Below are 14178 nucleotides of genomic sequence, written 5' to 3'. Positions count from 1 at the left end.
CCGAAGCCTATCCGCTCATGTACTCGTCGATTTCACTTCAAAGTGCGTTCGTCGACGTCGATTAGGCTCATGTGGATTGGATGGTGAGCGTTCATTCGTCGCTCGTTAACAACTGAACCGGTTGTGAGAAGCTATATGGAATTTTGATGGCTACAGATATCCCTCCAAAGTGTTCCTGCTTCGTTTCTTTGTATTATAGATGAGGCTGGAATACTTTGGATGTGATTGATCTGGCTCGTCAGTCGCCGGCGTAGTTAGCTTCAACTCTTGACATCTTTCAATTTTCTGATCTATCGACGATGTTTGAGCTGAATAGCCGAGGTTCTTCGCGGCGGCTGCGTTATCGTCTGCCGTGTCGGGATGTCGCTCGGTCTGCAGCTGATACGGATTGAGTTTGCTCGTAGATCATTGAGTTGACTTTAACTTACCTCCGCCACAGTTGTGCTGGCTTAGGGTTTCGATCCCGTGTGTTGGGCCGCCGAGCTTTTTTTGTCGCAACGCGTTGACACTAAGAGGGTTACGCGTTGATCGCGTCCACCCTAGGGTTTCGAATCGTCGAACGTTGACTTTGGATTGCAACGCGCGTTGATCGTGGAGTTGACGCTAAGGTTAGGCGTTGACCGCGTCCACACCTAGGGTTTCGAATCGTCGAACGTCTGACTTTGGGTTGCGAACGCGTTGACTGGCGTTGACCTAATGTTACGCCGTTGACCGGCGTCCACGGGCCTACGGGTTTCGAATCGTTTTCGAACGTTGGACATTTGGTTGCATACGCGTTGAGTGGGCGTGACGGGCTAAAGGGTTACGCGTTGACGAAGACGTTGACCTACGGGTTTAGACGGGATCGCCATAAAAAGCAGGTTTTAATACTCGTGGTACGTTTGCGGAGTATAGCCAGTTTAAGCCTTTAAGGTATTGGGATGCACTGCTCGGATCCGGAATGTGTGGGGTTGGCAGGGACCCAACTTGTTAAAAGTTGGATCTCATCTGCTGTGTTGAGTTTTTGTCCCGAAATGTTGTCGGGTGCTCGAGTTCACGAGACCAACTGGGGGAGTTGATGCGTTTCAATGACTCCAGTTATATGAGTTATTGTTTGGAAATTCCTGCAGCCGTGCAGCGGGATTTGAATTAGCCTTTACCGACTACGTTTGAGTCGGGCTAGTATGGGCGGATTATCTTAAAATGCCGTTCCCATATGACGTCGTGCTAAGAGAGTTAACGCTCTCAGTGGCTACGGATATTGAATACGTAGGCTTCGTCTTTCTCACGGAATAGAGCTACTGCCGGCGAACGGCGTGTTAGGCGTTGACTTTAGGATTTTTGGCTAATCCCGCAGGCCTTCAACCGATTATTGATTAGCTTTACGGAGCTAGGAGCGGGGGGACCGTTTGGAGTCGGGCTAGTATGCGGGTTGATCTAAATCAGCGTTCCGCATGGGGTCGTGCTAGAAAGAGGGCCGTGTTTAACGGCTCTTGAGTGCTGATGGATATTGAATACGTAGGGCTTCGGTCTTCTGCACGGGAATAGACTACGCCGCGACGGCGTGAGTTAGCGCGTTGACTTTAGGATTTTGGTCTAATCCCCAGCTTCAACGGGATTGTATAGGCGCTTGTACCGGGACTAACCGTTTGAGTCGGGCATGGGTATGCTGTTGTGTTTAATTACGCGCTCTTATATGTGACGTCAAGCAAAAGCTAAGAGTTACGCCTTAGTAGCATAGCGATATGAATACGTAGAGCTTCGGCCATTGTTAGCGGCGAATAGGCTAACCCAGGCGACGGTGTATTAGAGCGTTGACGTTATCCCTACTTAGGCGTGTCGGTGGATAGTAAATTCCCGCGACGTCTGAGCACGGATGGTATCTGGTGTATTAAAGACAACGGACTGCCCACAGATGTTGGAATATGTGGTCTTTTTTCTCTTTTACGGTCAACAGAGACTCCGCCCGAGTTGTTGTTACAAGAGCTTTGGGGATTTTTGGGAAGAACACCCCCAGCCATCAGCACGCGGTTGATGTGCGCTTTACCGGATTTACGCGTTTGAAATCGGGCTAGGCATCGCTGAGATTAATAAGGAACGCCGTTCAAACATGTAACCTGTTTGCTAAAGAGAATTGCTCGCCTCTTAGACTTAATGCTATGATTTGAAATAAATCAAGACTCGTCTTTCTTACCGGAATAGACTTAGCCCGGCAGATCGCGTGTTAGGCGTTTGACTTAATCCCTACTGCAGGCTTCGGGGGATAAATTCCCCTGTGGCATCGACGTGGCCCGCCGATTTTGACAATCGTGTCTTTTCTAAAAGCAAAGGACAGATTGAGAAACGGAGAGGAAAATGAATTTTTATATTCATCTCCCGGTGCTTGAGAGGAAGAATTTTATATTCTATCTTCGGCCCGGAAAAGGAACTTGACGTGGGATCCGCCCACCCCAGAATCCGGCAATGATGAACTGGAGTGGGTCTCCACTCCGAGCATCGAAAGGTCCGAGGAGAGTGAAAAATTTTATTATTCTATCTCCCCGGTGCTGAATGAGGAAGAATTTTATATTCTATCTACAGCTGAAAAGGAAACTCGAGGTGGATCTCCAACCCCCAGAATCCGGAAGGATGAAACTAAGGAGTGGGATCTCCACTCCGAGAATCGTGAAAGCAATTCGCGATAACCACCTAGACGGTGAAGGTTGAATTATCTCTGAATTATGGAAAGTGGATCGCTCTCGCTCGATTGGGGGAATCGAGAGGGATTTTGGCTTTCGGCCCTAACTGTATGAATGTTGAACACAAGCAGCGAGTTGAGACAGACCTAAACTGTCGGAAGGTTGATCGCTTCCGATTCTGAAGGTGGACCTCATCGGTTCATATTGGAGGAATCGAGAGGCGGATTTGGCTTTTGGCTCCTAACTTTTACAGGTTTGACAGGAAAACACAGGAAAAGTTGGAATACGGTACGGCAAAAGAAATGCCAACTCGTATTATCACTGCTAGCGTGTAGCACGGGTTCGTTAAGTCTGAGAAATGCAACCAATGGGCAAATGGAATGTTTGCGTTGATCCACTGTCGTTTAAATTTTGCATCAAGCGGGATGGTTTGGTGAGGAAAAATTAACCTATCAGAGGATTGATCTTCATCTCACAAAAACCGACTCACTAAGAGTTAGAGTAATCGAGAATAGAGACATTCGCGGACCTTCTGAGTTCGAACGTGAATATTCATTAATCACACAATTCCAGCAATGATTGGAGCTTATCCCTAAGAATACCCCCTGTGGTATTCTTCGGACTTCCCGGTGGCATTGGAATAATCCATCCCCCAGTTTCTCTCTTGAACTGGGCTTTGACTTGGTTGTCCGACCGGGTTATCCTGTAAGAATATTAGCGTAATATCTTCCAGGAACTTCCGGCAATGGTAGGAAATAGTTTAGATTCATATTACCTTTGGATATCAGGGAGCAGTTTAACCTCATTATACCGGTAGGCAGGATTAAGACAACAGTTTATAGCTCATTACTGTCTTGGAAGTGGTCAAAAGAGCAGTTTAACTCTTATACTTATCGGAGGTTGAGGACACAGTTATATACTCATTGTACTCTTTGAGAGTAATGCCCGTTTTTCAAAGTTGGCTTACCCTAGCGTTGCTATTCTTGAGAGGCAAGCATCCTTGGTGGGTGTGGAGGATCTTCTGTGATACTCCGCAGGTAGATCGTTGGGTCCGCAAGAATCGTCATCTTCCTCCTGATTCGTGATAGGCGGGCAGCTGCATTTTTGTTGTTTTCGAGAAAGGGTCTCGAAGATAGCGCTGGACGTCTTGCGTCTTTGCACGAGTACTCGTTTTGGAGGCTCTTGCGTCGAATTCTCCTGTTGTTCCCACGGCTGTGTTGTGCACGTCCTCCGTGGAAGGTGATCATGCGTCAATACGTTGCAGGTAGCGTCCTCTTCATCATGAGCCGTACGAGCATCGCGAATCCGAAGATTAACATCGTTGGTTTCTCTGCGATCTTCCGCGCCTTCTGATGAGGCGTTCAGCATGTTCTCCTCGAACAGCTTCAACTCCTTACCAGAGCTATGAGCGGCCTCTATTCCATCACTGTCAAGATGTTAATGGACGAAGTTGCTATCTGACAAGTCTGCAAGAGGAATTTCCTACCGTGACGCCGGGATCCTGCAGTTATTGCCTGATGCGGAAGCGTTTGATGCAAGTATCTATTGCACTCTCCGCCCTTTGTTTCTCTCGAAGAGTGTCCTGATCGACACCTACATCGGGTCTCATGCGAAGAAATGGCCGCAGAAACATGCTTTCCAAGTCTACCCAGCTGTTGATGCTCCGGGCCTGATGGACGGCAGGTAACCTAATTCGAGAGGCAGGCCCGCGAAGCGCGCTGCCAAGCAATTGACCGAAACCATCAAAGGCTCGTTGCCCGAGATTACCTCCCAAGTGAGACTTGAGTAGATCAGAAATGTTGAGTGGCGAGCCCTTTCGCGTGAACGGCGCTGAGTTGATCAGCGTTGAACTTCGCCGCGATACGCGGATCGAATCCCACTTTCTCGGTAAGCGACACGAATCGCGGTCCTCTTACCTCCCGAACAGACATCACAGGGCTCTGCTGATTTTTCTTTCGAGCTCTTTATTTTTTTTCGCCACCACGCCATATCCTGTTTGGCATAAGTTTCGAGATGGAATCATACGGCCTACCCCCAGTTGTTGTCACTACTCGGCTGGGTCCACCCCCAGGCGCTATCATCACTGCGGGGTGCCATCCCCAGCGCTGTAATTAGTGGGGCTACGCCCAGTATTCTGTTGGTGCGTTGGCCATTGACCGATTTCGCACCACCCGCGCTCCGCCTGTTGACTGCAGCCGTTCTGAGGTGCGATGGTTGGACTCGGACTAGACCGGTTCTGACAGCAGCTCGGATTCGCTTGATCGGCGATTTGTCTCATCTCTTGCGCATAGCCACTGTCCATTTCGCAAGCTGTGAAGATTTCCGTCTGCTTAGTCAGGGCCTCTTCACATGATTTTGGCTTATCTGATCTGTGTTGCACCATGAGTACCTCCCGAGCTTGCCCTATGCTAGACGTTGTGTCATCAGAGGAGAGCGCGAGTGAGTAATCTGAGGATGTCATCATGCGCGAAAGGACTGTTTCATGCGATCACCACGATCGTGTTATATCTTGTCGCCTCTAGCTGAAGCTGGCGTTTCCTCGAAATGACCCTGCCTTCCTCCGGAGAGGAATTAGCGCGTCGAATCAGCTTGGAATAATGATTGGGGATTTTCCTTGTTGTTGACCGTGTTGATGGTAACTTTTCTGCGCGAGTTCGTCATCTCGATGCAACGATCCTCTTTGGTGGGAAACGCCTTCATTTTTGGGCTTTGGTCGGTGCCATCGCGGAGTTCCTGAATATCGAGAACCTCTGTGGACGCGGTCTTGGGCAGCTACAGGACTGATAATACTGCCCTGATAATTTTGGTACACGGACAGTGCAGAATCCGCTTCCCGCGGGTTTCTCTTTCGAGATCATCCGCACCCCAGCCTGATAGCTACAACTCATCGACGTCTGCGCGTCGGACTAACCTATCGGCCTGGCTCACATGGGTTCTCAGATATAACGCCGTTCGTCTGTCCGGACTGCGTCTTCTCTGCTGAGTAGACATTGCCCTGTTGGCCTCTGCAGCAGTCGACGTTGGAATCACTCCTTTGTGAGGGTGAAAATCTTAACGGGCTCTTTGGTCCTGCACGCACCGCGAGGCTGTTGTTGCAGTAGCTTTCGATTTGAGGAGCGTCGTGTACGACGCCCTCGTGCTGGAATGGTTGGCCTTTGAAGTTCCTTCAATGATCGCCCAGCTTTGCCTTGACAAGCGCTTTTCCCTGTGATTCTCCGGGCTAGAGGTCGATGCCGTCTGTTCAGGAGGATTCTTGAACCTTGGGGAAATCCGCTGCCGCAGTGATGGTGGGGCTGCTTTACTGAAGGTTCCGCGATCCTGAAATATGACGAAGGTTGGAGAGTGGCAAATATTACCTGGCTGTTTACCTTAGGGTTGGTTTTGGCCTTCGGCATCCAACTCGTTCGGATCTAACGCGATCTCTTAACGGCCTCTCCCTTTAGCAGTTCTCGTGCTTTTCGGACCCAGGGCATCGGGCATGCGACAGCAAGGCGCGGCGCTTCGGGATTCGCTCTCGAGAGGTGAAAGAACGGGTTCTTTTGGACATGGAATCCATTTGTTTGTTTCTGCTTGCGGAGGATGGGGCCTGGTGTTTGCCGTTGCTTGCCTCATAAGGCGTTGGCCTGGATTTTTAGATCTACGTTATAGCGGATCCCACTCCATCGCTCAAAGCTCGGCCGAGCTGTCGCAGCAAGCACGTTGACGCGTTGTCTTGGTCGTGGCTCTCTTTTGATAATCCGGAGCGTCTTCAGAGGTCATCTCCTGCGCGGCGGAAGAGGAGTCGGATCTGCCATCTCAACCACGACTTGGACGAGGCGGGACGTCGCGCTGGTGCTAAGTCTCAGAGGCCTAGGAACGCGGCGCCTTGGATTTTGAATCCGAAGGACTGCAATCATTTATGAAGAAGGTTACCTTTCTCTACGCCGTTTGGAGGGCGGAATCTGGAGGGAGGAGGCAAGAGAGGCCCTTCTTTGGAACCGTTGTTGATCGAGCTCGTGTTCTCTCATTCGCGCCCGATCTTGAGCTGCCCGGCTGCGTTCCAGCGACGGCGTCGTAGCGCATGCGTGGGCCTCCCACTAGTGGTCGCCACTTTAGGTCTGTTTGGCGAAAAAAGTTGCTTATTCATTGCTGCATTCATCTACAACTTGATCGTTACAATGCAAAACAAAAGAGATGTCTTTTTATAAGATCGCGGGTACACAATGAAAACAAAATAAATGAATTCCTCTCAACAAACGCAGAGCTGTTTGTCATCTCGTTGCTTGCGTGGGTCTTTTGCGCTGTGACGGGGATGTTGATATCCGTGCACCACACGGGTCGGCACTCAGATCTGGTCGGGATAAATCCGGACAGAGCTCTCGTCTATCCCGCGGGGGATATAGAAGCAGAGCTTTCGTCGATCCGCCGGTGGAGATCTAGAAGCTATAAGCGTATACTCCGCTAAAGCGCGTAATAGCTCATTCTTAGGTATCAAACGCTAAGGCCCCGGATTACTAAGGATCTGCACGGGCCGGATGAAGGCTCTAGATCAAGGCCTGTCGCTTCGCTCTTGTTGAAGGCACACGGGCACTCTTCACTGCAGGCAGGGCTTCCGCCAAAGCTCTCAAAATTCCTCCTCCAATCTAAGTTGCACCAAGGGGGGGTATTTATCAGTGGTGTAGAGCGGGTCTAGGGCGCGGTCTAGGGTGGGTGCGGGGGGGGGGCGCACCCCTTGCGTGTCGTCGGCCTTGCCGCGAGACACCTATAAGGGCTGTCTCGGGCCATGGCCGGACACCCTTGGGGTGTCTCGCCATGGCCGAGAGCACCCCCTGGTGTCTGCGGCCAAGCGGCGAGACACCCTACGGCGTGTCTCTGCCCATCGGCCCGAGACACCCTAGGGCGTGTCTCGGCCATGGCGCGAGACAGCCCTAGGCGTGTCTCGGGCAATGGCCAGACGCACCCGCTGGGGTGTCTAGGCTTTTTGCCTAGCAGGCGGGTGTACTCAGTCCTCCTGCGCGGGTATTTTGCGATCTGGCGCCGGGACTGCCTGTTTACGCGGTGTATTTTGTTTGTTCTCCCGTAGATTCTTCGTCGCGACGTGGATTTGAGTGATTCCGGCGTGCGTTGGGCATGCGGGCGACGAAGAGTTTGACCCGCCTCTGGTGATTGGATTATTGTAGAGTGGTCGAGGGGTGAACGGGCTTGCTGTCCTTTGTAGTGGGCTTTCCGAATTGAATCACGGTCTCGGGATTCCCGAATCGTATGTCCGCTCTCTCGATGACATCCTTCGCTCGATCTCTCACTTCAGTCCGTCGTCGACGTCGATTAGGCCTATGTGGATTGGATGCGTGACGTTCATCGTCGCCTCGTTACCGTGACCGTTGTGGAGAACTATAGGCCCAATGTTTTGATGCCTACACAAGTTCCTTGACATTCTTCTCTATAATATGCACGGTGTGTGCGTGTGCGTGTGTATATATATACATACTATATGTGTGTGTGTCGTGTATGTATATTATATATATATATTATAATATATATTATATATATATATATTATATATATATATATATATATAGAGAGAGCAGAGAGAGAGATAGAGAGAGAGAAGAGAGAGACCTTCTATATTTATGTGCGACAGCGAGCACCTGTTCGCACCAAACTTTATAATCCCTTCATTAAATGCCTTGATTTGAGATGTGTGCTATACATTAATGCGCTATCTTTGAGATTTGTGCCTTCATTTGTATTGCATTCTAGCCACATAATCTCAATACAAAATCAACGATAAAAAAGATGGTGGACAAAAGGGGCTCGCATATTCACTTAAGTTATAGGTGTATTTACTCTCTCTCTCTCGTCTACTCTCTCTCTAGATATATATATATATATATATATATATACTCTAAATCATCAAAAAATAGTATCATTAATTCTCACTTCTCAGTTTATGGAAAGCTTAAATGTAAAATAATCAATAAAATTTGATGAAGCCTAGATATTGAAATGTATCTATATCCATGCTGAGTATATTCGCTAGTAATGCTTTAATATGATAAATTAGAACGTACTGCAATTAGGTTCATTAACTTGCCAAGAAGATTGCTTAAATCCTGGAAACATCTTTTATTGGCTTTAGAACTTTGATCGCTGCATGCATGAAAAAAGTAATTTGAAAAATTGTGTTTTGTTCTAAATTCTATTTTTTTAATCACATTTCTAGATGATTACATCTCTGTTTCTGTACCTAATTCTTGAATATAATGTTTTCAGAAAGTTAGGTTGGGAATCTCGTGATGGTGAAAGCCACTTAGATGCTATGTTAAGAGGGGAGCTATTGACTGCACTTGCGAAGTTTGGACATGATAAAACTTTAAAGGAAGCGGCAAGACGTTTTGATGCCTTCTTGAATGATAGAACTACATCACTTCTACCTCCAGATACAAGACAGGTTTGGAAAAATTAGAATAAATTGTGGATCTTCATGTTATTCCATTTAATATCTCATCTTTATTATTATGTTAAATTGCCTTTTTTTATGAGAGAGAATGTTAAATGGCTTTTGCAGGCAGCATATGTTGCTGTAATGCAGGGTGTCACCATGTGGGATAAGTCAGGTTATGATTCTCTTTTAAGGATATACAGAGAGACTGATCAAAGCGAGGAAAGAGAGCGAGTATTACGTATGTGAACTCCGAACCCCCCCCCCCACCACACCCCCCCCACACTTCCATTAATAGGTGTCATTGAATATGTTTCATCTGTGTAGTTTAATTGTAAGAAATCTCTTATGTGATGTTCGTCAGGTTCTTTGGGGTCTTGCCCTGATCCAGATATTGTTCTTGAAGCCTTGAACTTCATGTTGTCGCCGGAGGTGACTAAGTTTTTCTTCCTTCAGTTACATGCGTCCTCGTAATAACCTGCTTTGGTTTTTGAAGTGATTTTGCTTTGTTCTTTTTATTTTCCTATTAAGGTTCGGAATCAAGATGTTGTTTATGGGCTTCGAACTAGTTGGGGAGGGCGGGAAATTGCATGGGCGTGGTTGAAGGTACGTTATGTTAATGATTGCAGTTAGTTTTTCTTCATCATGTCAGTGAAAGCTTCTTAGTTTTTTTGTCACAATCAGAGGGGATTGTATTGCATCGCTTCACTTGCACTCACATGTAGCTTTTCTTGCACTTATTCTCTTCAGTCTAAATTGCATGATATGTCGAATATATTTGGAGATTGAAAGACAATATAGTCAGGAATTGGTTGTTACTTTTGAATGAATTGAATCAGTGGTTATTGTTTTCAGCCAAACTTATAAATCAGAAAGCTCTCATCAAATTGTAAGCTAATCCTTTGAACATAGATTATAATATGTCTTATTCTCATGTTGGTAAATGCCAAAAGTTAAGGTAATTCTACGTTAAGAGATAATGTAAATATTATCTAAGGGGAATTTTGGCCTGGAAAGATCCACCAGGAAATTCCTTGAAGGTCCAAAGGCAAGTGATGTGCATATAGAGAAACTTGCTTTGGATTTGACATTTCCTCTTTCAGAAGTGTAATTTAGGATAGGACGACATAATAAAACTAGCGCTGAAATATATATATCTTGATATAGTATCACTGTGTTACCTGATGATTTCAAGGGATATGGAACCTTTTCTGCTAGGTGTGAGATAACCAGTTTTACTGATAACAAATTAGCAACTGCTATTCATGCGGCTAATCTGTAATTTTTTAACTCATAATTCAGACCATGGCATCTAACCTCATATAACGAACATATTTCTTTTTGATTACAAACCATAATCTTAGCCGTCTAGCTAACACCTACTCTTGTTGAATCTGAAGCCTCCTTCCTGATATCTTGCAGTAAAGATTTATTTTCCTTAATTCTTTTCTGTGTAATAGCTCACAGGAAGCTCATGAATTAGATCGTGGACTTGGGCCATCTTTGTATTGTAAATCAATGAAGTTGATGTCCTTGTCTACTGACGCTTGCATTGTTGTCAAACCCATCATGCCTGTATTCATGTTCTTTGTGCATCTCATATACATTTTATTTATTTTGTCTGCATTTTCAATTGCAGGATAATTGGGAGTATATCTCAAAGACATGGTCAGGATCCTTGCTTTCCGGGTTTATTAGTGCTATTGTAACACCGGTATTTTTACAAAACACTTTTAACTGTTTATTTTATCGGGCAATTGCAATCAGCTAATAATACAGTCTCCTTCCACCCCATTGTTTTAGTTTTGCTCTGAGGAGAAAGCTAAGGAAGTAGAAGAATTTTTTGCTACTCGAGTGAAGCCATCAATCGCGAGGACACTAAAGCAGAGCCTTGAGAAGGTCAGAATCAATTCAAACTGGGTGCAGGGTATTATGAATGATAGTTCACTTGAGGAGGTGCTGAAGGGATTGTTACCTGCTAAGCAGTAAACAGGAATAAAAGGTGAGCATTGATATGAAGTTGTACTAAGATAATACAAGAGCGAATCGTATGTGAAGAAAATAAAGTGAAAAAGTGAATTATATTCGAAAAAGTGAATTATGGTTGACTTTGTTTATGATATGGAAGAAAAAGAGAGTTAAAAAGAGGGAATATTGTGTGTTCAATGTAAGTGTTGACGAATTTGGGGAGTGGGAAGCGGTGACAAATTTGGGGCTTGCTGGTCCTGTATAGCATTTTCTACTCTATTTATTATTATTATTATTATTATTATTATTATTATTATTATTATTATTATTATTATTAACTTTTTGGGAAAATTGTGTCAATGCCCCAAAAGCAATATCTTCATGTGCTGCAGCCCTTCACTTTTTTCTCATGTCGTTTAGCCCCAAAAAGTGTGACATCTTGTGCTGCAGCATTCTTTTAACAATTATTACTAGCTAACTAAGCATAGAGAAAAAATAAAAAAATATAAAACTCTAAAATATTCTTATCTCTTTCATGTTAGGTCTATTTAGAACTAACATGAACTCTTATTAGAACTAACACGAACTTTAATTAGAACTAACATGGATTTTTATTAGAACTAATTTAAATTTTGTAAGTCTAATTTAAATCATGTTATGTCTAATTTAACTTATATTAAGTCTAATTTAATTGGACTTAACATGAAATTAGATTTAAAAAATTAAATTAGACTTAACATGATTTAAAATAGACTTAAAATGAATTTAACATGATTAAAATTAGACTTAAATTTCGTGTTAGGTCTAATAAAAGTTTGTGTTAAGTCTAATTTCATGTTAGGTCTAATAAAAATTCGTGTTAAGTTTAATTTCATGTTAGGTCTAATAAAAGTTTGTGTTAGGTCTAATTTTATGTTAGGTCTAATTTTATGTTAGGTCTAATAAAAGTTCGTGTTAGGTTTAATAAAAGTTCGTGTTAGGTGTAATTTGAGTTCATGTTAGTTCTATTTCATGTTCGTGTTAGTTCTAACTTATGTTAGTTCTAATTCATGTTAGTTTTATTTCGTGTTCGTATTAGTTCTAACTCAGTTCGTGTTAGTTCTAATTAATGAATTAGAACTAACACGAACTGAGTTAGAACTAACACGTGTTAGACCCTAGAGGGGGGTGATTAGGGTCTTATGCTAATCTAATCCGATTTTATGCCAATTAAAACTAATAACAAGTTATCCTAGCAAGTGTGAAATACAATAAGATTTATGAGCTAGGATAGGCAATATGAACTAATGAATATATCCTAGCAATGAGATATTACAAATATATGAGCAAGGATATAGGGTTGTTAATCGGTTTGAATGGTGTGGTTAATAGGTGACACCGAAATCGATCTATTTTTTCGGTTCGGTTCGGTTTGGTTTTTCACTTATTTTTTCATAAATCAATTATGTTCGGTTTAGTTTGGTTTGGTTTTTCTCTGGTTTATATCGGTTTTTTTCGGTTATTCTATAAAGAAAACAATTCTAAAAAAGTAGAAAGTAGAAATGTCTCATATTACATAACCGTTTCCGAAAAGAAAAGAAAAAAAAATGAAAAAGGGCAGCCCACAATGCCACATAACAGTTTTCGAAAAGAAAAAAAGTGATGAAAAACTAGAATAGCAGAAACATGTAGATGATAGATCAACACTTCAAGTTCAGCGACAAGCTCCTCCATGGCCAACATTTGGGGAAAGGGAAAGCTACAGTACCACGTGATAGAAGGGATTTCTTCGCCAGTTACGAGAGAACCCAAGATTTGGGGCCGATGGACGGGAGAACCCTAGATATGGGGGCGATGGACGAGAGGGGACGAGACGGAGCGCGAAGGACCAAAAGCTCGTTGGGTTTGGGACTTTGTTCGGTTTCGGTTTCCAGACATCCGAAACCAAAACCACACCAAACCTTTCGGTTTTCGGTTATTTTTTTCCGGTTTGGTACGGTTTTTTTCTTTCCTCGGTTTTTTCGGTTATGGTTTGGCTTTGGTGTGGTTATTTTTTCGGTTATCGATTTTCAAGTTATAGCCCTACAAGGATATATAAACAACACAAGGGTAAATAATGTAAACAAAGAAGTGGACAAACTAACTAATGAGACAATGGCGATATGAGCAATGAGCACAAATATAAATGAACGCCAAAGCACACACAAACACAATCAAATGATCACGGAGTTCAGACCTTTCGTCCTACGTCTCCGTTCCCCACTCCAGGGGAGAAATTCACTATCACAACCGGGTTTTCTACGTTTCCCGAACAACGTTTACACCTCACACTACGGTTTTCTAGTTTACCAAAAACTCTACAATCAACACTCTTGCAATCTCACTTTACATCTCAAGTGTTGGAACTAGACGTGTCTCCCTCAAGTGCTCGGATATAACCTCTCCCTAGGTTCGTCAACCGACGCCACTCCTCTTGGGATGATCCCCGACTCTCGCCACACACTTCTCTCGGTGTACAAGTGTATTACAAAGTGAATCTCACAATAAGCACAATTACAATAAATGATTGTTCTCTAATATGGATGAGAACACAATGAAAGCTCACACTCAATTGTTATAACTCTCACCAATCCAAATATACAATGTATATAAATACAATAAGCTCAAGTGGGTATGTGTAAACAATGAGTGAAATCAAATCAACTAATTTCAATTGAAAATACTAGCTTAATGAAAATGATAAACAACAAAGAATTAATACAAACCTAGTATTGAGTTTAGAAATTCTTCTCTGAAAAACAAGATGGAAAGATGGATTAAAATGAAGCCTAAGGAATGTAGATGATCTCATCTACTTGTGTAAAACTTCTTCACAAACAAAAACTCTTTTAAACAAACACTAAACAAACTTAAACCCTTGTTAAACTCTTGTTTAAAAATTTCTTGGATTGCTATGAGAACTGAGATCAATGGGGTATTTATAGCCTCCCAAAACCTCAGCCAAAAGCCCAACAGAAATGATCAAAAAACCAACAGAATCGGAAATCAGATTCTGTACAAAATGACCGTTGGAGTGAACGACGGTCGACCGTGAAAATCTCGCGGTCGACCGCGAGCCACTTTCGAGGCTCAGAAAATTCCAGAAACTTTGAC

General features: G+C 44.0%; 1 protein-coding gene across 1 annotated transcript in view; it reads left to right on the top strand.

The window, feature by feature from the left end:
• Positions 1–11310, top strand: part of LOC109851370 (aminopeptidase M1-like) — a 31563-nt gene extending 20253 nt beyond the window's left edge. Inside the window, exons 14-19 of the mRNA XM_020421458.1 lie at positions 8910–9087; positions 9205–9319; positions 9443–9510; positions 9610–9684; positions 10718–10792; positions 10882–11310. Of these exons, the coding sequence (XP_020277047.1) occupies positions 8910–9087; positions 9205–9319; positions 9443–9510; positions 9610–9684; positions 10718–10792; positions 10882–11067 (697 nt within the window). The 3' untranslated portion in view covers positions 11068–11310. The remainder of the gene's footprint in view (positions 1–8909; positions 9088–9204; positions 9320–9442; positions 9511–9609; positions 9685–10717; positions 10793–10881) is intronic.

This window comes from Asparagus officinalis, chromosome 8 (assembly GCF_001876935.1).
Source record: "Asparagus officinalis chromosome 8, Aspof.V1, whole genome shotgun sequence".
Taxonomy (NCBI): Eukaryota; Viridiplantae; Streptophyta; class Magnoliopsida; order Asparagales; family Asparagaceae; genus Asparagus; species Asparagus officinalis.
The sequence above is the reverse complement of the archived record's forward strand: the minus strand, read 5'-3'. Positions and strand labels throughout refer to the sequence as shown.